General features: G+C 41.7%; 2 protein-coding genes across 7 annotated transcripts in view; one reads left to right on the top strand and one right to left on the bottom strand.

Moving 5' to 3' along the window:
- The window catches only part of TRAPPC9 (trafficking protein particle complex subunit 9), a 560,212-nt gene that overhangs the window by 58,774 nt on the left and 477,940 nt on the right, over positions 1–23,498 (top strand). For 5 of the 6 annotated variants that reach the window (XM_057531917.1, XM_057531919.1, XM_057531920.1 and 2 more), the window contains 3 exons: positions 700–845; positions 8,469–8,597; positions 17,380–17,406. In XM_057531917.1, the coding sequence (XP_057387900.1) occupies positions 700–845; positions 8,469–8,597; positions 17,380–17,406 (302 nt within the window). The remainder of the gene's footprint in view (positions 1–699; positions 846–8,468; positions 8,598–17,379; positions 17,407–23,498) is intronic. The other variant, XM_057531923.1, reaches the window with a different exon arrangement.
- On the bottom strand, positions 20,126–20,500 carry LOC103016458 (60S ribosomal protein L31-like). The gene has a single exon (XM_057531924.1). The coding sequence runs from the start codon at positions 20,498–20,500 to the stop codon at positions 20,126–20,128; it is 375 nt and encodes a 124-aa protein (XP_057387907.1).

Below are 23,498 nucleotides of genomic sequence, written 5' to 3' on the forward strand. Positions count from 1 at the left end.
CATAGGGGTTTTTATTCTTGATAAGATTGCTTTCTTGGTGAGAGGAAATTTAATACAGCTGCTGTTTTTCTTGAAAAATCTTATCTTTTAAGAAATTTAATATTCACAAGAATAGGAATATTTAAAAATGATAAGCAAGATTTTGGTATAATTTCTTTGGTTTCTGAGTTGATACAGAGTTAGAAGCTTTTGCATTATTTAATAGCACATCCTTGCCAATATTTAAAGAGCTGTTAGCGAGGGTCCCAGGCCCCACCTCTCAAAGTATCATTAAAGCTTGCTCTGAAATAGTGACGATAAAGGTCTTGTTTGCAAAAGCCAAACAGTTGGCTTATAATATGCAGCATAGCTCTCTTTATAAAATAATAATAGGTTTGAGGTTAAGAAAGTGGAAGATAATTGATTTTTTTAAAAAGCTGAAACATAAACTTTCTTGTGCTAATGTTGTGATTGGAAAATTTGAAAAGAGAAAGCCTGCTCTAATATTATCCACGTGAAATACATGTATTCTATTAGGTTTAAAAAATAACTTTGCTCATAAACTGGCAATGATGGTGGCTGGCTTTCAATTGTGGAGCCTAAGGTTGCCTTCTTAGCTTTTTTTTGTAGTGAGGGAATTGAAAAGTGCTTAGCCAGTGTGCTTTTGGGGCAGAAGTCGGGCATTATCACTGATACATTTCCGTGCATTTTACTTTATAGACATTACAAGAAGCGGTGCCAAGGGCGCATGCGGAAGCATGTGGGGGATTTGTGCCTGCAGGCCGGGATGCTGCAGGACTCCCTGGTCCATTACCATATGTCCGTGGAGCTGCTTCGCTCAGTGAATGACTTTCTGTGGCTTGGAGGTAAGGTTATCTGATGAAGATGATCACATATGTAATTACAGCAACTGCTACTTGAAATAAGAGAAAACCTGGAAACAATGGCTCTAAAAACATATGGAGAAGGGAGGGGAAGCAGTCAGCTGAGCTGGTTGCAGTGGGGAGTCTTCCGGGGTAACTGCCTCACCTTATCTCCTGCCGCTTTCCCACCCAGCCCTGCACTGCAGTCCTGCTGAACCAAGCATGCACTTTCCTCAAAAACACACTGAATTTCCTTGTTGCTCTGTTTTTTTTTTTTTTTAAAGCACATCTTGCCCTCTGCTTGGAATGCCATTCCCCGTGTTAGTCACCTCTTACACTCGTTCTTCAAAACCTCATCCATAGGTCAGATGATGAATGGATGAACAAAATGTTTCTCCATACAGTGGAACGTTATTCAGACATAAAAACAAATGAGATACTGATACCACTACAACATGGACGAACCCTGATAACATCATGTCAAGTAAAAGGAATCAGACACAAAAGGCCACATATTATATGATGCTGATTATCTGAAATGTCCAGAATAGGCAAATCTAGAGGCAAAGAGCAGATTACTGGTTGCCTGGGGCTGGGCAGAGGGGAGAATGGGGAGGGACTGCTGATGGGCATGGGGTTTCTTTGGGGTGATGAAAAGGTTCTGGAATTAGATAGTGGTAAGGGTTGCACAGCTGTCAATATACAAAAGTTCCCGAATCGTACACTTTTAAGTGGGTGAGTTTTGCGGTATGTGAATTATATCTCAATTAAAAAAATTAAAAAAAAAGAAAACCTGCTTCAAAGGACAGCCTCTTCTGACCCCTCCACACAGTGGGTGCCCACGGGTCTTGTACAGAATCCTGTCTGCACGGAGTTTACCCTCTGTGCTGGGACTGCCTGTTTGCGTGTTTTTCTCCTTCAGGGGCCATGTCCTGGAGGTGGGAGTGGGAGGCGTGGTCTGTGTGTGTCCATCATCTAGCATATTGTAGATGTTCTGTGAGTGCTTGTTAAATAAACGTGGCGTGAGTGAGGGCTGAAACAGGGTCCTTTCCTGGAAGAGGTTGACAGCTCAGTCAGAGGGCCCGTCAGCCACTGTGGTAAATACAAGTCAGAATGAAGTAACCAAGTTCTTCAGTGGAAGATCAACAGCGTCCTATAGGACACACAAAATATAAATTCTTAAAATGGACTTAAATTTCATAATTTGGTTTCTTAAAGAGGATAGGGAAATAAAAGTGAGAAAGAGAAGGAATAGATGGAAAAGAAACAAGAAACAGATAAAGGATTAAGTAGGAGGGGAAAGGCGAATAGGAGTTTTACTTCGCTTTCTTGAAGGAGAGGTCTATAATGACTTGCTGTGCACTGGTGGAGTAGAGCTGAAGGTTAGGTGCTTATCCGGGAAGAAGCCACCGGGCACCTGACCCACCCAGTGATAATGGGCAGGTCGGGTTCCTGTGAAGGCGGGGTGGAGCGGGTGGTGCCAGGTGCTGCCAGCTTATTTCACTCTTGGTCCCTCAGAAACGCACAGTGGGGTTTCCGGGGGGGCTCCAGGACGTGTGACATCACAGCACATTGAGGGCAGAAGCAGGTGTGAGAATCAGCACACTTGTCTCGAGCCAGACATGAAAGAAATTTCATGTAAAATTGTAAAAATGCAAACAATGCCCCTCTTCCAGCGTATTGTTTTTGTTTTGAAATGTAGTTGTTGTTCATGAAAATTTAACATGGTCGGGGCTTCCCTGGTGGTGCAGTGATTGAGAATCCGCCTGCCAATGCAGGGAACATGGGTTCGAGCCCTGGTCCGGGAAGATCCCATATGCCATGGAGCAACTAAGCCCATGTGCCACAACTACTGAGCCTGTGCTCTAGAGCCTGCAAGCCACAACTACTGAGCCCGAGTGCCACAACTACTGAAGCCTGCGTGCTACAACTACTGAAGCCCGTGCGCCTGGAGCCTGTGCTCCGCAACAAGAGAAGCCACAGCAATGAGAAGCCTGTGCACCGCAATGAAGAGTAGCCCCGCTTGCCGCAACTAGAGAAAAGCCTGCACATAGCAAGGAAGACCCAATGCAGCCAAAAACAAAAAACACCCCTTAAAAAATTTAACATGGTCAACATGGCGTACTAGGAGGACGCGGAATTCGCATCTCCTCACAACTAGGGCACCTACCAGGCACCGGTGGGGGAACACGGACACCTAAGGGGATGGGAGGAACCCCCAGCCACTGGGTAGGATGTGGGGCATGGGGGGAGTGAAGGGGGAGGAGAAGTGGAGGTGGGACGGGACTGGAGCCCCTGAGGGCTGGCTGGGGGAGGGGAAGGGATCCCACGCCCGAAGGGGGAAATTGGGGAACCATTGGGAGGGCAGAGGATCAAAAGGGAGCGTGGCCAGGTTTCTCCTGCCCACTTGGGCCCCTGGAAACCCGCTGAGATCCCGGGCCTGATCGTCTGCCCACCGAGGCCCCCTCCACCCACATGGGTCCTGAGGGAGTGGGCGGGGGGGAAGGGGGAGCAAAAGTAAAGGCCGGACCTCTGGGATGGCACTGCTGAGGGGCGGCTGGGGGAAGGGAGGAGTTCCTACACCCAGCGGGATCCACCCACGGTTAGGGGTCCAGCGGGGACGGGGGAGACCCTGGGGGAGACAGTGGGGGAGGGGCATGAATGAACGGAAAGGAATGAGGCCAGTGCTTTCCCTGTCCACTTAGGCACCGGGAAGCCTGTTGGGCTCCCAGGCCTAATCCTTTGCCCTCGGAGCCTCCCTCCTGCCATGCAGAGCCCAAGCCCCACCCCTACATCCCCACCCAGGGCCCCCACCCAGGGCCCCACCTCTACACTCGGAGACCCCCTCCAACTCGCTGGGCCTAAACCCCACCCGCACACCTGCTCTCAGGGCCCCACCTCCAAACTCCTGGAACCCCACGCTCCAGAGACCCTCCTTTCCACGTGCTGCCTCTCCCCTTGTGGCAGGTTCTAAGCAGAGGCCCTGCCCCACGCTTGAACGTCACCCCCCACCCACCTAGGTCCTGCCCACCCTAAACCCCACCCCTGCCTAAGTTCCACCCCCGCCTAAACGCCACCCCCAACGCCAAGAGTTTTTTTTTTTCCTCTTTTAGATTGGGGTTCTGTTTTACCTTGTTGATTCATTGTTGTTGATTCTTTTATATTTTTATTTTTCCTAATAAATCTTTTATTTTTCTAGTTTTATTTTATTCTTTATACTTTGTTATTTTTCTCTCCTTTTGGCTTGTTCCCTCCCCCTTTTTTTTTCTTCTTTTTTCTGTTGTGGTTTCATTTTACCTTGTTGCAGTTGTTTCAATTATAGTTTTATTTTTCCTAATATGTTTTTTATCTTTCTAATTTTGTTTTGCTTTTTATTCTTTGATATTGTACTGCTCCTTTTTTCTTTCTTTTTTTTTTTAACTGCACCACGAAAATTGCAGGATCTTGGTTCCCAGGCCAGAGGTTGGGCCCGAGCTCATGTGGTGGGAGCTCCGAGTCCAAACCACTGGACTAACAGAGAACCTCAGACCCCTGGAAATATCAATTGGAGTGAGGCCTCCTGGAGGTTCCTCATCTCAGCACCAGGACCTGGCCCTGTCCAACTGCCTGCAAACTCCAGTGCTGGATGTCACAGGCCAAACAATGAGTAAGACAGGAATACAGCACCACCCATCAAAAAAAAAAAAAAAGAAACGACAAAAAAATATGTTACAGACCAAGGAGCAAGGTAGAAAACCTGCAAGACCAAATAAATGAAGACGAAATAGGCAAGCTACCTGAAAAAGAATTCAGAGTAATGATAGTAAAGATGATCCAAAATCTTGGAGCAGAATGGAGAAAATACAAGAAACAAATAACAAGGATCTAGAAGAACTAAAAAAGAAAACTACAAGCCAATATCTCTGATAAACATAGATGCAAAACTCCTCAGCAAAATACTAGCAAACAGAATCCAACAGCACATTAAAAGGATCATAGGGCTTCCCTGGTGGCGCAGTGGTTGAGAATCTGCCTGCCAATGCAGGGGACACGGGTTCGAGCCCTGGTCTGGGAAGATCCCACATGCCACGGAGCAACTGGGCCCGTGAGCCACAACTACTGAGCCTGAGTGGAGCCTCTGCTCCGCAACAAGAGAGGCCGCGATAGTGAGAGGCCCGCGCACCGCGATGAAGAGTGGCCCCCACTCGCCGCAACTGGAGAAAGCCCTTGCACAGAAACAAAGACCCAACACAGCCAAAAATAAAAAAAAATAATAATAAATAAATAATAAATTAAAAAATTAAAAAAAAAAAAAAGGATCATACACCATGATCAAGTGGGGTTTATCCCAGGAATGCAAGGGTTCTTCAATATACGCAAATCAATCAATGTGATACACCATATTAACATATTGAAGGATAAAAACCATATCATCTCAATAGATGCAGAAAAAGCTTTTGACAAAATTCAACACCCATTTATGATAGAAACTCTCCAGAAAGTAGGCATAGAGGGAACCTACCTCAACATAATAGAGGCCATATATGACAAACCCACAGCCAACATTGTTCTCAGTGGTGAAAAACTGAAACCATTTCCTCTAAGATCAGGAACAAGACAAGGTTGCCCACTCTCACCACTGTTATTCAACATAGTTTTGGAAGTTTTAGCCACAGTAATCAGAGAAGAAAAAGAAATGAAAGGAATCCAAATCAGAAAAGAAGAAGTAAAACTGTCACTGTTTGCAGATGACATGATACTATACATAGAGAATCCTAAAGATGCTCCCAGAAAACTACTAGAGCTAATCAATGAATTTGGTAGAGTAGCAGGATACAAACTTAATGCACAGAAATTGCTTGCATTCCTATATAGTAATGATGAAAAATCTGAAAGAGAAGTTAAAGAAACACTCCCATTTACCATTGCAACAAAAAGAATAAAATACCTAGGAATAAACCTACCTAAGGAGACAAAAGACCTGCATGCAGAAAACTATAAGACACTGATGAAAGAAATTAAAGATGATACAAACAGATGGAGAGATATACCATGTTCTTGGATTGGAAGAAGCAACATTGTGAAAATGACTATACATCCCAAAGCAATCTACAGATTCAGTGCAATCCTTATCAAACTACCAATGGCATTTTTCACAGAACTAGAACAAAAAATTTCACAATTTGTATGGAAACACAAAAGACCCCGAATAGCCATAGCAATCTTGAGAAAGTAAAACGGAGCTGGAGGAATCAGGCTCCCGGACTTCAGACTATACTACAAAGCTACAGTAATCAAGACAGTATGGTACTGGCACAAAAACAGAAATATAGATCAATGGAACAGGATAGAAAGCCCAGAGATAAACCCACGCACATATGGTCACCTTATCTTTGATAAAGGAGGCAAGAATATACAATGGAGAAAAGACAGCCTCTTCAATAAGTGGGAAAACTGGACAGCTACATGTAAAAGAATGAAATTAGAACACTCCCTAACACCATACACAAAAATAAACTCCAAATGGATTAAAGACCTAAATGTAAGGCCAGACACTATGAAATTCATAGAGGAAAACATAGGCAGAACACTTTATGACAAAAATCACAGCAAGATCCTTTTTGACCCACCTCCTAGAGAAATGGAAATAAAAACAAAAATAAACCAATGGGACCTAATGAAACTTAAAAGCTTTTGCACAGCAAAGGAAACTATAAAGAAGATGAAAAGACAATCCTCAGAATGGGAGAAAATATTTGCAAACGAAGCAACTGACAAAGGATTAATCTCCAAAATATACAAGCAGCTCATGCAGCTCAATATCAAAAAAAACAAACAACCCAATCCAAAAATGGGCAGAAGACCTAAATAGACATTTCTCCAAAGAAGATATACAGATTGCCAACAAACACATGAAAAGATGCTCAACTTCACTAATCTTTAGAGAAATGCGAATCAGAACTACAATGAGGTATCACCTCACACCAGTCAGAATGGCTGGTCATCAAAAAATCATCAAAAAATCTACAAACAATAAATGCTGGAGAGGGTGTGGAGAAAAGGGAACCCTCTTGCACTGTTGGTGGGAATGTAAATTGATACAGCCACTATGGAGAACAGTATGGAGGTTCCTTAAAAAACTAAAAATAGAACTACCATATGACCCAGCAATCCCACTACTGGCCATATATACCCTGAGAAAACCATAATTCAAAAAGAGTCATGTACCACAGTGTTCATTGCAGCACTATTTACAATAGCCAGGACATGGAAGCAACCTAAGTATCCATTGACAGATGAATGGATAAAGAAGGTGTGGCACATATATAGAATGGAATATTACTCAACTGTAAAAAGAAACGAAATTGAGTTATTTGTAGTTAGGTGGATGAACCTAGAGTCTGTCATACAGAGTGAAGTAAGTCAGAAAGAGAAAAAGAAACACCGTATGTTAACACATATATGTGGAATCTTAAAAAAAAAATGGTTCTTATGAACCTAGGGGCAGGACAGGAATAAAGACGCAGACGTAGAGAGTGGACTTGAGGACACTTGGAGGGGGAAGGGTAAGCTGGGGCGAAGTGAGAGAGTAACATTGACATATATACACTACCAAATGTAAAATAGATAGCTAGTGGGAAGCAGCTGCATAGCATAGGGAGATCAACTTGGTGCTTTGCGACCACATAAAAGGGTGGGATAGGGAGGGTGGGAGGGAAACGCAAGAGGGAGGGGATGTGGGGATATACGTATGCATATAGCTGATTCATTTTGTTAGTCAGCAGAAAGTAACGCAACATTGTGAAGCAATTATACTCCAATAAAGATATTTAAAAAAAAGTTTAACATGTAATGGGCTTATTATTGTTTTAAAAGGAAGGAACACATAAATATTTAAATCCTCTTCTAGTTTTATTTTCGAATATGGTAAATATCTGTAGATGTAACCTGCACAAAAAAAGCGCTCTTTTTTGTGGTCCTCAGTGATTTTTCAGCATCAAGGAGTTCTAAGACCAAAAAGTTAGACAACCACTGAGCTACTGGGTAAAGATGAACACTGCAGCACAACTTGTGAGGCGAGTAGCATAGTCCAAGGTTCTTAGGGTTTAACTGCCAGTGATAGAAGAATGAAAAGTTGCAGCAACTCAGTGTGGCTGCCTTTGAGAAGGAGAGAGGCCTGCCAGGTGTTTGCTCGAAATGGGATAGAGGCACTCAGGGTGAATGATGGGGATAGGTATTCTGGTCCTTCTTCCAGTGGTATGATTTTAAAAATATTTTCGATCCAGGGCACTTCGACATCTGTCTGCAGTGTCAGCATCTGGCGCAGAGCCTGCCACACAGCGTGAACTAAACTGTTGGTTAAATGAATGAATGAACAGCCTGTCTCACATGTGCTCAGCCCCTCAGAGGAACGTTGAGCATCACGAGAGTTTTCTGCGCTGCCAGCTTTGACACGGGCCTGCAAAACATAGTAGGGGCCGTGTTCCTGTTTGTAACAAAACCAGTGATCTGTAGGTTTGATCTCTGTTTTGTGGAAAAATTGGCATTTCCACATCATCAGGCTGTTCAGATCATTCTTAGTCACTGCAATTTTTGCTAAGGGTGGGCCACTAACTTTATTAATTGAACTTTTATTTTAATGCCCAGCTGCCCTGGAAGGGTTATGTTCAGCTTCTGTCATCTATCACTATCCTGGTGGAACTGGTGGTAAAACTGGAGCTCGAAGGTTCCAGGGTAGCTCACTTCCTGCTGAAGCAGCCAACAGACATCGACCAGGTAAGCTCTGCTCTTGCCTCCATCCTGGACTCAGTTACAGACCTTAAGCGAGCAGGAGTAATCTATTCCTGTTCCCTCTGAGTGAAGGTTGAGTAATGTTTAAATAAAATATAAAATCTGTTGAGTCAGAAATCCTGCACATGAGACATTGTCTTCTGATTCTATTGAATATGTATTGATCTTATTGAGTCTTATCAAATGATATTAATGGATTACAATGATGGGTTGATTTCTGGACCAGTTGCATAAAATTTCATGGTAGGCTGTCTTTGAAGTTCTCTGTCTGGGTCCTTGTCATAATTTCTGTGTATTTGGTGAAGTTAGTCCCAGATGTCAATTTTAGCAGCTAATTCAGGGCCCGGGGAGCTGTTTCTTATTTTCCTGGTTGATGAAGTTCTCTTAATGCGTGAAGTTTGATTTGCTCATGTTTGTTAGAGCCTATGAAGAGTAAAAATGCATCTTTGGAGGAGCAGAACCACAAATGCTTGTTGAATGAACTTGACCCTTTTGACCCTTAATAAATGAATTTGCCTTAAATGTTCAGGATGTAGTTGTCATACCGCATAGGTCACGAAGATAATAACAAAGAATGCAGAGATCAAGGCTATACACAGAACTACTAGGTGTTTTTTGAACAATGAGATTTTTACAGATTTTTTTCCCCCCAAAGAGAAGGCCCATGGCCGTTGATGTGTATTGGATGGGGAAATGCTTTCAGTGTCTTTTTCCCCTGAATTATACCATCCCCGTCACCAGCAAAGACTGCAGAGACCACCTCTATGAGCCAGTCAGTGTAGCCGCGCAGTCTGAATCTGGGTGCACTCTTTGTAGAACTGCTTAGATGAATCTTTGGTGGCCCTTGAAGATGTTTTATCATCCTTCAGCAGACCGTTCCTGACGGTTTTAGTGGGGTCTCAGTTATTGGAGAGGAAAGTAAAGCGGGCTGAGAAGTGATAGAGAAAGTCCTCAGACTGGAATGTCTCTGCTCCCTGCTCTCCTGGGCTTCCGTTTTGACTTGAGATGCCTCCCGTCGGTGCTCACCACCTGTGTTTATCCCGTGGCGTTGTAACTGCTGTCTCTGCTATGAGATTCCAGCATTTCAAGTCCTCTTGTCGCCTCGCGCCAGCGGCCAAGTGCTAAAATAGCCAACACACAGGTGACAGCTGTTTTAATCTTCTCCTTAGAAGAAAGTGCTCTCTCTCTGGGTTGCCTTTTGTTGGAGGCTGTTTTATTTTACTCTTTCCCTGCTCTTTGAAGAGTTATAATGTGTCGAGACTGTTCTACTCATGTGATTAGTGAGACTCTGGCACCTTTTTAGGGTGACGTTTCACTTTCTCCCCTTGCTAAAGATAGGCAAAAAAAGTTTTAAGCCTGAAAAAGTGCTCTGTCTGCAGTAGAGAAATGTCTTTATTTAGCTGTGCATAGTGTGAAACACTTGAGAACTTTTCACTGTTGAAGACAGTCTGTGGAGAAGGACATCCAGTGAAGCTTGGATGAGAGCTGAAAGAGCAGCGCCGATGGCATTTAGATTGGAAATGATTTTACCACTTTCCAGGCACTAAAGGGTCCAGAGCCATGATCGGATTTGCTATCATGAGTATATATGTTGCTTCGTCCTGGATATTAATTTCAAGATTAGTCAGCTTTTAGTGGCAGCCTCATCTCACATTCAGAGTTTATGGTATCCACTCTTTGAGGTGAAGACCAGACAAACTGATTATTTAACATTCTCCCTTGAATTTATATCTCAGGTTCCTTTTTCACCAGCAAAATAGCAGGCTACAGATGTCATTTAATGGCGGTGTGACCTGGAACAAGTTTAATCTCTCTGTGCCTCAATTTCCTTATCTGTGAAGTGGGGGAGATAATAATTGTACTTACCTTGGAGGGTTCTTGTGAAGGCTGCATGAGATACACATATAAAGGACCTACAACAGTCCCAGCCAGTGCTGGATAAATGTTAGCAGCCATTATTATTATCAATATTATTATTGTTGATTGTCAAGTAGTTTTAAGACTTGGTAATATGAATTCATGAATAGTGTTAAAAGACTCTAGACATCTCAGATCCCCTTTACATAGTTTTCAAGATTTCCTCTGAGAAAAGGGAATTTTCCCCCCTCTTAAAACTGAATTTAGTTTCAAAAAAGAATTCTGTACTCCCTACCTCTTTTTGCTTTAATTCTCCTTTTGTTTAAATTTTTTAAAAAAAACTTCACTTTCTTAGTATTCAGAGTATTCAGGGTTATTCAAAACTTGGTTTATTAAAAAATCAATAGGACATTCTGCAATCAATCCAAAAGAAAATGCTTATTGACTTACACATGTTTCTCCTTTATGGTTATTTGTACTTTTTGGACTAGCTTAATTTATTAATAGTAAGCATTAACGTCCCTAATTATTGAAATAGCTATGAATGATTTGGCATCTACCCTAGGCCAGGCTGTGCTAAATGCTTTCCTTACGTTTTACCTCCTAGCAGGTGTTTGAGGGTAGTTATCAGTAACTCCTTTTTGCAGGTGAGGGATTGAGGTTTAAAGAGATGGGGTAACTTGCCCCAAATCATGCAACTGGCAGCGGCAGACTCGGGGCTGGAACCGGGCTGGGGTGACTGCCCAGTATGCATCCTTAATTGCTCCTCTGATCAGCCTCCCGTTGACTGGTTTCCCAAACTCCTGTGAGTTCATAAATGACTGATTTTAGGGACCTCAACCTGATGAGGCCTTAAAAGAAGAGGCGTCAGTGAGAATATGAGACAGAGTGGCATAGATGTTTTATTCTCAGCTAATGACCTAAAAAGTTAGTATTTTTTATTTTAACTCTGGAAGCACTAAAAAGAAACATAAAAAATGATTACAGTGCAAAAGAGAAGTGAGCGTTGAAAATCCAACCATTACTAATGACTTACCGCTTGTTTTTCTCTAGTGAGGCTTGTCGAGAGAGAAACTTATAAAGACTGAACTGCTTTTATGTAGTCTTTAGTTTTGAAGAAAAGATTAAGCCACTGAAAATTGAGAGAAAGTAAAAATCTTTACTCTTTTCTTTCCTTATGATGAATATGTTAAGTTGGTTTTTATGGTTTAAGTATATATTTCCTCATTTGTGAAATTTGAATAATGTTATTTACCTAGTCTGACTGTGAGGTAGATACCTTGCAGAAAGCACCCAAGAGATTCTCAGTAAAAATTTGCTGTCACAATGACAGATAGTTTAGAAGGATCAGCTCTGAATACCGAAGAGGGTGGTTTATTTCTGATGCATATTCAGTGTGTATATACATATGATATATATGAATATCACTTAAAGTGATAAGGATTCGGTTACTTTTTTTTAGTGCAGTATGAAGTTTTGATGAATGTCATCCTAGTAAGATAGGGGCTAGCTAAATTGTCTTCAGCTGAAGAACTTGAAGATTATTTGTACAGAATGTATATTTTTACAACTCAGAATTCATATTGCCTTGTAATCATCCACTAGAACCTTTAAATTGCTAGGAATTTGACCACAGCCTTTACGTTTAGAAAAATCAATATTGATTATTTTCAGAGAATAAGCTTATCTCTTTTGTGATTGAAGAAAGTTTTGATTTTTTTTCCTGTACCCTTAATAGGTTTTATTTATTTATTTTTTAAGAAAGAAAATGGAAAATTTTATTCAAGCCAAATTTGAGGATTTTATAAAACCTGGGAAGAGCATCTCAGAAAGCTCTGAGAACAATTCTGCCTGTTAGAAGTCAAGGCACAGGTATATGAGTCTTTTGAGACAAGAGAGCTGTACATTTAATGACGTGTTGACAGTTTACACAATCCAGATCTGAGCGTCATCATGGTGGTGGGTCATGTGTCCTCTTACAAGATAAAGACGGAATGTTATCTTTTAAGGAATTGCCTTGTTGATGCTAGGAGAATGCTGCTTTTTTTGATTGAGCAAGTATTTCTGCTGCTGGGGGAGGTAAATAATCAAAACGTTGATTTGACATCTGTCACTTTTCCTTTATAGAGGGAATAAAAGTGGAGCTCATGCTATTTTATTTATTTATTATCTTTAAATTATTTTTAAATTTAAAAAAATTTTTATTTTTTAACATCTTTATTGGAGTATAATTGCTTTACAATGTTATGTTAGTTTCTGTTGCATAACAAAGTGAATCAGCTATATGTATACATATATCCCCATATCCCCTCCCTCTTTATTTTAATATATAAATAAGTGTTTTGTATTTCAACAAAATTGTATGATTTGTAGTTAAATGCTCTTTGGGAAGTATTTTGCAAGACACAGATTATCTACTGTTGGAAACGTGCAGACATGACTTTTATGAATATAGAGCTAGTACAGCTAGCTAGTGTAAAACAAAAGGACTAGGAGAGCTTTGCTGCTGATTGCTAGAAGGCTGGATCCTGGGTCTCAGTCTCCCTGTCTGTAAAATGAAGAGGCTGGACTGGATTCCTTCTTCTAAGATTAGTTTCCATGAGCCTATGTCTTTTGTTTATATTCAGGAGTGTTAACAATTTCAGATTACATACTGAATACCACTCCCTTCCCTGAAGCAGAATTCAGTTATGAGCTAGATAAGCTTTTAGTTATAGGCTCTGAACATCCTATTTTTAAAAACCTTACTGATCGTTTCTTATTATACAGGCAATTTTTGTGTTGTATCTTTTACAGCAACCTGGACAGCCTTTTTGGCCATAGGTGGCGCTGTTGCACCTTTTAAAAGTCTTAATTTTCCTGTTTGTGGAAGAAGACTTAACCCACGTTCCTTTAATTTGACTTATTTGTTTAATGCTTAAGGATAGCACAATGTCCATTATGTCTGGATACCTGGACAAATTATTCTAGTTATATCTTATTTTTATTCTGTCATCTCAGTGTGAAAATTTCAGACTTGCTGTGCAAACAATGGCGAAATTGTACTTTTCTTCCAGTATTAGAAACCAGTGAGCCATGATTTTATAAAACAGATAGATGTGATCCCTGGAGCACCTTAAAGCTGAAAAATGTATTGAACTCCCTGAGTATTGAACCCGCTGCTGTGTGTTAATTAGTGGGAGGTGATTTGGTTGCTGTACGAAGGAGCGTAGTTTTTTGACGTGGGTTTGAATGCATGTGCTGCCACTTAGCCATGCGAACTTGAGTCAGTTCTTTCTGAGTTTTTCCCTTGTCTGTAAAATAGGGACGCTAATATCTGCTTTGTAGAATTGTGAGAGTAAGAAATTATGTAAAGTGTTTAGCGCAGTGGTTATCTCAAAAGAGCTCAAACCCTTAGCTATTGTTTTGTATGAAGCCATCATTTTATATAGTCTTTAGCAATTACTAAGGAATTAAAATAGAAAAAGCTGGTTTTATGACGAAAGATCCAATTAAGAAATGAGTAAAATATTTGAAGAGGGTCAGTACTTCCTGTACTCATAATTTAGCAGCAGCGTCAGAATTAGGGCTGTTATACAGTCACCCTGAACGTTAAGCCACAGAATTTTTGACTAATTAGTATATGTTGGTGCTTAAGTGGGCCCAGTAATTGCACTCCTCTTTTCTCCACCGGCCAACTGAGAGACGAGACGAGAGAGCAGGCAGCGGGAGGTAAACGTCTCCTTTGTTACTGGTAAAGCCACGTTCTCCGTGAACTTTAGGGCTTCGGGGAAATGGGTGTCTTCATACTCTATCCCGGAACTAGAGAGACTCACCCAGTCGCAGGCAGCTCTGGGCCACAGCGGGCCTTCCTATGAGGGGACCTGTCCCCGTCATGCTCAGGGCTGTCATGTCACGAAGCTGAGCATCCTGGGCGCTTCCTGAGGGTGGCCAGCACCCGGGGGGAGAGAGTGGTTTCCCGTGCCCCACTTGTCTCCCAGACTCCCTGAGCCCACTGCCCACTCCATTTGTGTGAAGAGGGCTAGCCGTGGGCCAGGGGTCCGGAGTGTTGAGGGAGAAGGCCTCCTCATGGCCCAGAGGAGTGGGGAGGAGGCGTCCCCTCCCTCAGTTTGAACCGGTCGTGGCGTGGAGCAGATGGGTGCTCCCCAGGAGTTTATAAGCAGGGAAATGAGGATGTCTTCTGGGACTTAAACTAGCAGGGAAACATTGAAGATGCTTAGAAGGGAGACAGGCGGGGCGTGCTTCATAGTTAACAGTTGTTGGGCACCTAAAACGTGCTGCCTACTTTTCTAAGCACTTTGCAGAAACTAGTTTAATGCTCTGATCCTCACAACAGTCAAGTGAGGTGGGTTTGATTATTTTCCCAACTTTACAGATGTGGAAATTGAGGCACAGAGAGGGTAAGTAATTTGACTAAGGTCACAGAGCTAGTAAGTGGCAGAGCTGGTATTTAAACCCCGGCTGTCTGGCTTCCAGGCTCTCAGAGATGGGCTTTGGGTTTTTAGAGATATCAGCCCGTCTGTGGATCTCTATGTACATCTGTCCATTGGTCAGCCTGGAAAGGGTGGGAAAGGGAGAGTTACACAAGTGTTCATAGCTGTGCCTCGGCCACTGTGCATGCACCGTGACCAGCATTCATTGTGGTCTAGGCAGCAGGTCTGTCCCTGTAACAGAAATTTAGTCCATCAAGTTAATCTAGGAAATCCCTCTTGCTCTGCATCTGTCCATGCTTGCCATGTGGCCTCCTGCCTGTGATTGGGCCGTTGGGGAGAAAATGTGCTGATTGTTGAACTCCAATATTTCAGTCTGATCGATAATTTTATGTCTCCTGTTACATTAATAAGTTAAACCTCTGTTTCTTTGTTTTTTTTTTTTTTTTTTTGGCCACACCCTGCGGCATGCATGATCTTAGTTCCCCGACCAGGGATCGAACCCGTGCCCCCTGCATTGGGAGCGTGGAGTCTTAACCACTGGGCTGCCAGGAAGTCCCAGCCTCTGATTTTCTTACGTCAGTCTCTTATGAATTTGGTTAATGTGAAATCAGTCCATTGCAGGCTGATGATGCTGATAATGTAATTTCTGAGCACATGGAGGTAGTCGTGTCTGTGGAGACCTGGCTGGAGGGTGCTCCTTTTTCTCACTGTGATTTCTTCAAACAGCACCAATTATTATCTCCCCACCCCGTCACACACACAATGAGGTGGGAAGCCTTCTGAGTAGGCCAGATAATCAGATAGCAAAGTTGACCAGTCAGAAGACTGTTACGTACCTAGAAGTGGGTTTAATAAAAGGAAAGGGCTTCCAGGGAGTCCAATTAGATGTTGAAGTTCATTTGGTAAAAGCTGTCCATTTTCTGTGGTTGAGCTTGTTCTTTGCTGTTCGAAAAGATTGGATTAGATGGATTAGCTTAAAAGGCAGAAAAGGATCGTTTCAGGTGGTATTAATACATCCACACCAGTGAGAAGTGCTAGTTGAGTGCCTGTGTGAGGCATGAGACAGAAAGATTTTTACAAACTTCATTAAACAACCTTAAAAGCTCTGCAATCTCAGTGTACTTAGCATGGGGCCTGGTTCATCCCTGGACGCCCTAAGAGGTCGAGTAATTGATGATTGTGATTATGACTCTGAGGCATCGAAAAAGTCTCAATCATATTCCCTATTCAAAGGACATGGCACAGTATAATATATTTGACCAGGTTTTTCACTGAACAGGAAGTTTTTACCACTATCTGGAAATCTCACATTCCCCAAGCTTCCACACAGCTCAGTGTCCCCTCAGTGCAGATCTGTCAGCACTTGTGGTGGGCACGTTGTGGAGTGTGTGACGGTGCAGCACCCCCGGCTCCGCATCCGCACCGCAGGTTTCCTCGTCCCCATCTACCTTGTAGGGTTGCCCCGACAGTCGCACATGATGGTTGTCAAGCATTGTGTTTGGCATATAGTCAGTAGCCAATAGAAAGCACCTGTTTTTTATTATAATCGTGGCTTCTAGATTGCAGTGATTTTTAGTCTGCATTTAAAAATGGAAATTGCGATACACAAAGTAGCTCTTAAGTAACATCATGGGACCTATTCTCTATGGACGACTGAAAACATATGCTCTTTCAGTAAGAATATATGTTATTGGGACATACCTTTCTGAATCTTGTTAACATGTTTAAAAATGATCATAGCTAATGATAAGCAGGACTCTTGGACCCAGTTCCTCTTAGGGTGTGTTTTGCCATCATGGGAAATTACATTCTATAGAGAAGGCTAATTGGGTCTCATTGATATTTGGATGGTTTAACAGATGATCAAGGCTTTCAAAATCTTCTTGATAATAATGAAGTTAACTGTTTTGTGTTGTAAACTAACTACAGAGCTACCTTCTAGAAGTTGGAAATCCTTAGCTTGCGAAATGTCCAGTAAATCAGTGTGTATGTGTGTGTCTGTGTCTGTGTGAATGTGTGTGTGTGTGTGTGTGTGTGCGTGTGTGATTTTAGGAAGGAGAAATAGGTTCCATATAGCCTTCTGATACCTTTCTCCTCCAGGCCAAGGTGTGGGCGTATATTTACACAAATAAATTGATATTCTTCTGTCACTTGGCTTATTTGTGGGAAAAGAAATTCTCATACTTGTTTCAGAAGAGTTAGGGAGCATAAGCTTGGAAAGTGGGAATGGAGAGAGATAGGGAAGCACTTTACAGTTTGTGCAGGATATGAGAAATAGTTTTCCTTTTCTTTTTTTCCTTCTAAAGCATAAAGGCACTGAATTGTAACATACTGTTACTCAGAATTGCTTTTCTGATCAGGTACAAGTGTCTCAGATTTTTTTGAGGCTATGTGAATTATGAAATGTGATTTAGCAGTTATCTTTAAAAGTAGTTTTGTTTTTCAAATAAAAGACCATAATCTGTTCTTTCTTCCAGGGGCACAAGAAGTTCTCATTGATCCAGGTACATGATCTATGTGCTTAGTTTCTTTTGGTTATTTTTTTAAGTGCTTGTTTCATGGTGGTGTGAATGAATGGTTAAAATTTCTGGATTATGATCTTTGGAACATACTGATTTAAGTAACTTTAAATCAGAACTGTTACACACCTGATTGTTGTTTGTTCCTTGTTTCATGGGGCACCCTATTGATTTATGTTGTTTGTCGAGGAGGGAAATTCTTCCTCTAGCATGGTTAAGTGAATGATTTGCAGTGTGCCTTTAAAATTCTCTGAATGCATTGAGCATGCCTGTCCAGTTAATTCTGAATTTACTCATAGTAATGACTTCGCTCTGATTCTGTGGCTTATGCTCCTCTCAATGTGAATTTGAATTCTCTGTTGCATTTTGTATGTGTGTTCTTAACAGGGAAAGACATTTTGCATTTTTTACAGAGGTGGGTTTTCCTTTCCCTGCTTAATGCCTTCTGTAATTAATACAGCAAAAATCTCTTTTATTGCAGTGCTTAATTATTTCGTAATGAGCTCTGTTGTTTTCTGCCTTAATTGGACAATGACAAAGAATAATAATAAAAAATGAAAACCCTCCCTTCCTTTGAAGGCTGGAAATCAGATGGTCATGCTTACACATGCTTTGTGACCAGCACATTTACTTTCATCTCATTGTGTATCTTGATTTTGAAATGAAATTGCTTCAGGTTTGTAGATTTTTGTTTTAACATTTGTGTTGCATTCTTTCTCTAGGCTGATGTTTCCTGATGGAGCTTGTGGAAAGTGTTTTCCTTCCTAGAGGAAGGAAAACAAATGTTTTGCTTTGATTTTAGGAGACCTGAGTTGCTGATGAGAAAGCAGTTGAGGGGGGGCTGAGGAACTGAATGATACTCCCTCACCTCCCGTCCAAAACAGATGAACGATGAAATCAATGTTAGATGTATTGGTATTTGAGCAGTAGAAGTTATCGAGCCCCGACTGGCTAGTTATGCCTGATGGAAAGTACGGGGTTCACTTGCAGGAGAATTAGGTGCTTTACCAAGTAGAAGTAGCTTAGGGCTGTCAGAAAAATCAGTCATATGTTGAGATTAAAAAAAGAATATAATATTTTTTATTTCTGAAACTTTTCAAAATAAGGTTGTATAGAGCTGAAATTGAGTTTCGAGTGCTGGGAGTAAAGTCAGGGTGGTTCTGTGGGGCTGTTGTTCAGGGAGAGGGTGAGGCTGGCAGGAAAGGACGCAGAGCCAGGGTCTGGCATCCCAGGACGCGACTCTATCTTCTTCCCCGAGGGAGAGCAAGGAGAGAGTTGAGATTCTGCCCGCCCCCCACCTCCCCAGTTCGCCTGGAGCCCTTCTAGCCTCTGCTCACGGGGCTTGTCCCAGGACTGGCCGCAGCCTTCTCTTCACCTGCCAACATCTCATCTGCCTTTCAGACGTTAGTCTCTCCTTCTCTGCCCTTTAGACCCTGGCACGTGTGTTGGTGGGGAATCACGTCACGACTCCTGGGAGTGTGCACACAGCAGTGTGCTATGACTCTCCTTAGCCTCTGCTAGTGTGCTCTCGGGGGTGGCGAAATCGTTCGGCTCTATAGAAAACCCAGCACGAAATTGTATCACTTTCGTTTTATTTTTGAACTTTAAACGGATAAGTTATTTGAAGCAAACTGTTTCAGAGTTTTTGCTGCCTGCTTTCCCCACAGCCATTTCAAAGGCCAGAAGGAGGAGTTTGACCGTCTTTGGCTGTTTGGTGCAGAGGTGGGGAAGAACTTCTCCGATCACTTCTAGCAGCTCAGCTTCCGAGCCCTTGATGGGCATTTGAAACAGAATGCTTCTTGGTGTCACACTGTTGTTTCTTATCATTTCTGAATATTGCATGTACATTCAACAGCTGTTTCAAGTGAAGTGATCTTTTGTCCGGTTTCAGTTAACTCAAATTTGCTTTTCCCATTTTAATGTTGACAGGAGTTTCTTCTTCCTATAATGAAAATTAGCAATTTGCACTTACTACGTGAAGGCACTGGTCCAAGGTGCTTTTTTTTCTTAACAGTTTTAATACAATTTACCCATTAAAATATACAGAGGTTTTTACTCTATGACCGGAGTTGTGTATCACCATCAATCTTGGACATTTTCATCACCCCAGCAAGAAGCCCCGTAGAGATTATCAGTCACCACCCATTTCCCCCATCCTCCCCCAGCCCCAGGCAACCACTCTTCTGTCTCTGGGTTTGCCTGTTCTGGACATTTCATATAAATGGAATCATACAACTTGTAGTCTTTTATGACCGACTTCCTTCACTTAGCATAATGTTTTCAAGGTTTGTCCATGTTGTATCACGGATCAGTACTTCATGTTTTGTTTTTGCTGAATAATATTTCACCATATGGATAGACCACTTTTTGTTTACCCCTTCATCAGCTGATGGACATTTGGGTTGTTTCTACTTTTTGGCTGTTATGAGTAATGGTGCTGTTAACATTCATATATGTTTTTATGTGGACATATGTTTTCAGTTCTCTTATGTATATGCCTAGGAATTAGAATTACAGGGTCGTACAGTAACTAAATGTTTAACTATTTGAGGAACTGCCAGATTGTTTTCCAAAGTGGTTGTGCTATTTTACTTTCTCAGCAGCAGTGTATGAGAGTTCCAGTTTCTCTATGTCCTCATCAATGCTTGTTATTAACTTTTCTTTTTTTTTTGGCAGTTCTATAACTTTACTTAACAATCAACAGTCAGCTTTCATCCACATTAACCATCTTTAGGTTTTTGATAATGGTGACAGGTACATAGGTAACCAACGTACAGAGCTTGTTTGGTGCATCTTCATCTTCATTATGTTTTCTGGACAACTGCACATGGATACAATACGGGACATTCCTTATTCCTTTGGCCCAGACAGCTTTGTTGAGCCTGGTGTCAATGCGCACATCTGGAATTCCCATCTCCTTCATGGCAAATTTCCAGATTTCTCTGAGTGCCCGAGGGGCACGCTTCTTGAAACCCACTCCAGGGATGCTCTTGTGAACGTTGATAGTGTATTTTCTGGACGTCACCTTGTTGACGGCAGACTGGCCCTCCTTCTTGCCACCCTTCTTTGCGGGAGCCATCTAAACCCAGTCGACGAGAAGGCTCAGAGTGGAGTGGGACAAAGCCAAGCCAAGTCCTCCCTCTCAGCCGGCCTCATGCAGCCGCCCTCGGGGCTCCTGGAGCCCCAGGTCAGAGTGTTATCATCTTTGATTATAGCTGTTCTAGTGAGTGTGAAGTGGTTTCTCCTTGTAGTTTTTTTTTTTTTTTGTCGTTTAAAATGGAAATAGAATTTTTATTTGTATTTGTAAGTATTTGTGTACATTTACTAATGTTAAAATATCATAAAAGTTTGCCATAATATATATATATATTTTTCTTTTTTTAAAATTTTTATTGGAGTATAGTTGATTTACAATGTTGTGTTAGTTTTGGGTGTACAGCAAAGTGAATCAGTTACACATATACATATGTCCACTCTTTTTTTAAGATTCTTTTCCCATATAGGCCATTACGGAGTATTGAGTATAGTTCCCTGTGCTACACAGTAGGTTCTTTTTAGTTATCTATTTTATATATATAGTAGCGTGTATATGCCAATCCCAAGCTCCCAATTTATCCCTCCCCCCCAGCCCCTGGTAACCATAAGTTTGTTTTCTACATCTGTGACTCTACTTCTGTTTTGTAAATAAGTTCATTTGTACCCTTTTTTTAGATTCCACATATAAGCAATATCATATGATATTTGTCTTTCTGTGTCTGACTTTACTCAGTATCACAGTCTCTAGGTCCATCCACGTGGCTGCAAATGGCATTATTACATTCTTTTTTTATGGCTGGGTAATATTCCATTGTCTATATGTACCATCTCTTTTTTATCCATTTTCTGTTGAGGGACATTTAGGTTGCTTCCATGTCCGGGCTATTGTAAATAGTGCAGCAATGAACATAGGGGTGCGTGTATCTTTTCTAATTATGGTTTTCTCTGCCTCCTTGTAGTTTTGATTTGATTTCCCTTATAGCTATTGATATTAAGCATGTTTTTCTTTTTTAAAAATTTATTTAATTAATTAATTTATTTCTGGCTACGTTGGGTCTTCGTTTATGCCCGCAGGCTTTATCTGGCTGCGGCGAGAGGGGGCTACTCTTTGTTGCTGTACGTGGGCTTCTCATTGTGGTGGATTCTCTTGTTGCAGAGCACGGGCTCTAGGTGCGTGGGCTTCAGTAGTTGTGGCACACAGGCTCAGTAGTTGTGGCTCAGGGACTCTAGAGCGCAGGCTCAGTAGCTGTGGCGCACAGGCTTAGTTGCTCCGCGGTGTGGAATCTTCCTGGACCAGGGCTTTAACCTGTGTCCCCTGCATTGCCAGGCAGATTCTTAAGCACTGCACCACCAGGGAAGCCCTCGAGCATGTTTTTCATTGTGCTTATTGGCCATTTGTACATTTTCCTTGAAAAATGTCTTTTCACATCCTTTATCCAATTTTTAAAAAATATCTTTATTGGAGTATAATTGCTTTACAATGGTTTGTTAGTTTCTGCTATATAACAAAGGGAATCAGCTAAGTGCATACGTATATCCCCATATCTTCTCCCTCTTGCGTCTCCCTCCCACCCTCCCTATCCAACCCCTCTAGTTGGACACAAAGCACCGAGCTGATCTCCCTGTGCTATACAGCTGCTTCCCACTTACATTTGGTAGTGTATATATGTCAGTGCCACTCTCACACTTCGTCCCAGCTTACCCTTCCCCCTCCCCATGTCCTCAAGTCCATTCTCTTTGTCTGCGTCTTTATTCCTGTCCTGCCCCTAGGTTCTTCAGAACCTTTTTTTTTTTTTTTTTAAGATTCCATATATATGTGTTAGCATACAGTATTTGTTTTTCTCTTTCTGACTTAATTCACGCTGTATGACAGACTCTAGGTCAATCCACCTCACTACAGATAACTCAATTCTGTTTCTTTTTATGGCTGAGTAATATTCCATTGTGTATATGTACCACATCTTCTTTCTCCATTCATCTGTCGATGGACACTTAGGTTGCTTCCATGTCCTGGTTATTGTAAATAGAGCTGCAATGAACATTGTGGTACATGACTCTTTTTGAATTATGGTTTTCTCAGGGTATATGCCCAGTAGTGGGAATGCTGGGTCATATGGTAGTTCTATTTTTAGTTTTTTAAGGAACCGCCATACTGTTCTCCATAGTGGCTGTATCAATTTACATTCCCACCAACAGTGCAGGAGGGTTCCCTTTTCTCCACACCCTCTCCAGCATTTACTGTTTGTAGATTTTTGGATGATGGCCATTCTGACCGGTGTGAGATGATATCTCATTGTAGTTTTGATTTGCATTTCTCTAATGATTAGTGTAGTTGAGCATCTTTTCATGTGCTTGTTGGCAATCTGTATATCTTCTTTGGAGAAATGTCTATTTAGGTCTTCTGCCCATTTTTGGATGGGGTTGTTTGTTTTTTTGATATTGAGCTGCATGAGCTGCTTGTATATTTTGGAGATTAATCCTTTGTCACTTGCTTCTTTTGCAAATATTTTCTCCCATTCTGAGGATTGTCTTTTCGTCTTGTTTATGGTTTCCTTTGCTGTGCAAAAGCTTTTAAGTTTCATTAGGTCCCATTTGTTTGTTTTTATTTCCATTTCTCTAGGAGGTGGGTCAAAAAGGATCTTTCTGTGATTTATGTCATAGAGTGTTCTGCCTATGTTTTCCTCTAAGAGTTTCATAGTGTCTGGCCTTCCATTTAGGTCTTTAATCCATTTTGAGTTTATTTTTCTGTATGGTGTTAGGGACTGTTCTAATTTCATTCTTTTACATATAGCTGTCCAGTTTTCCCAGCACTGCTTATTGAAGAGGCTGTCTTTTCTCCATTGTATATCCTTGCCTCCTTTATCAAATATAAGGGGACCATTTGTGTGTGGGTTTACCTCTGGGCTTTCTATCCTGTTCCATTGATCTATATTTCTGTTTTTGTGCCAGTACCATAGTGTCTTGATTACTGTAGCTTTGTAGTATAGTCTGAGGTCTGGGAGCCTGATTCCTCCAGCTCTGTTTTTCTTTCTCAAGATTGC

The sequence above is a fragment of the Balaenoptera acutorostrata genome, chromosome 17 (assembly GCF_949987535.1).
Source record: "Balaenoptera acutorostrata chromosome 17, mBalAcu1.1, whole genome shotgun sequence".
Lineage (NCBI taxonomy): Eukaryota > Metazoa > Chordata > Mammalia > Artiodactyla > Balaenopteridae > Balaenoptera > Balaenoptera acutorostrata.

What these genes read in the sequence shown, in the direction of transcription:
- LOC103016458 (XM_057531924.1), bottom strand. Translation starts at nt 20,500, where the DNA reads ATGGCTCCCGCAAAGAAGGGTGGCAAGAAGGAGGGCCAGTCTGCCGTC.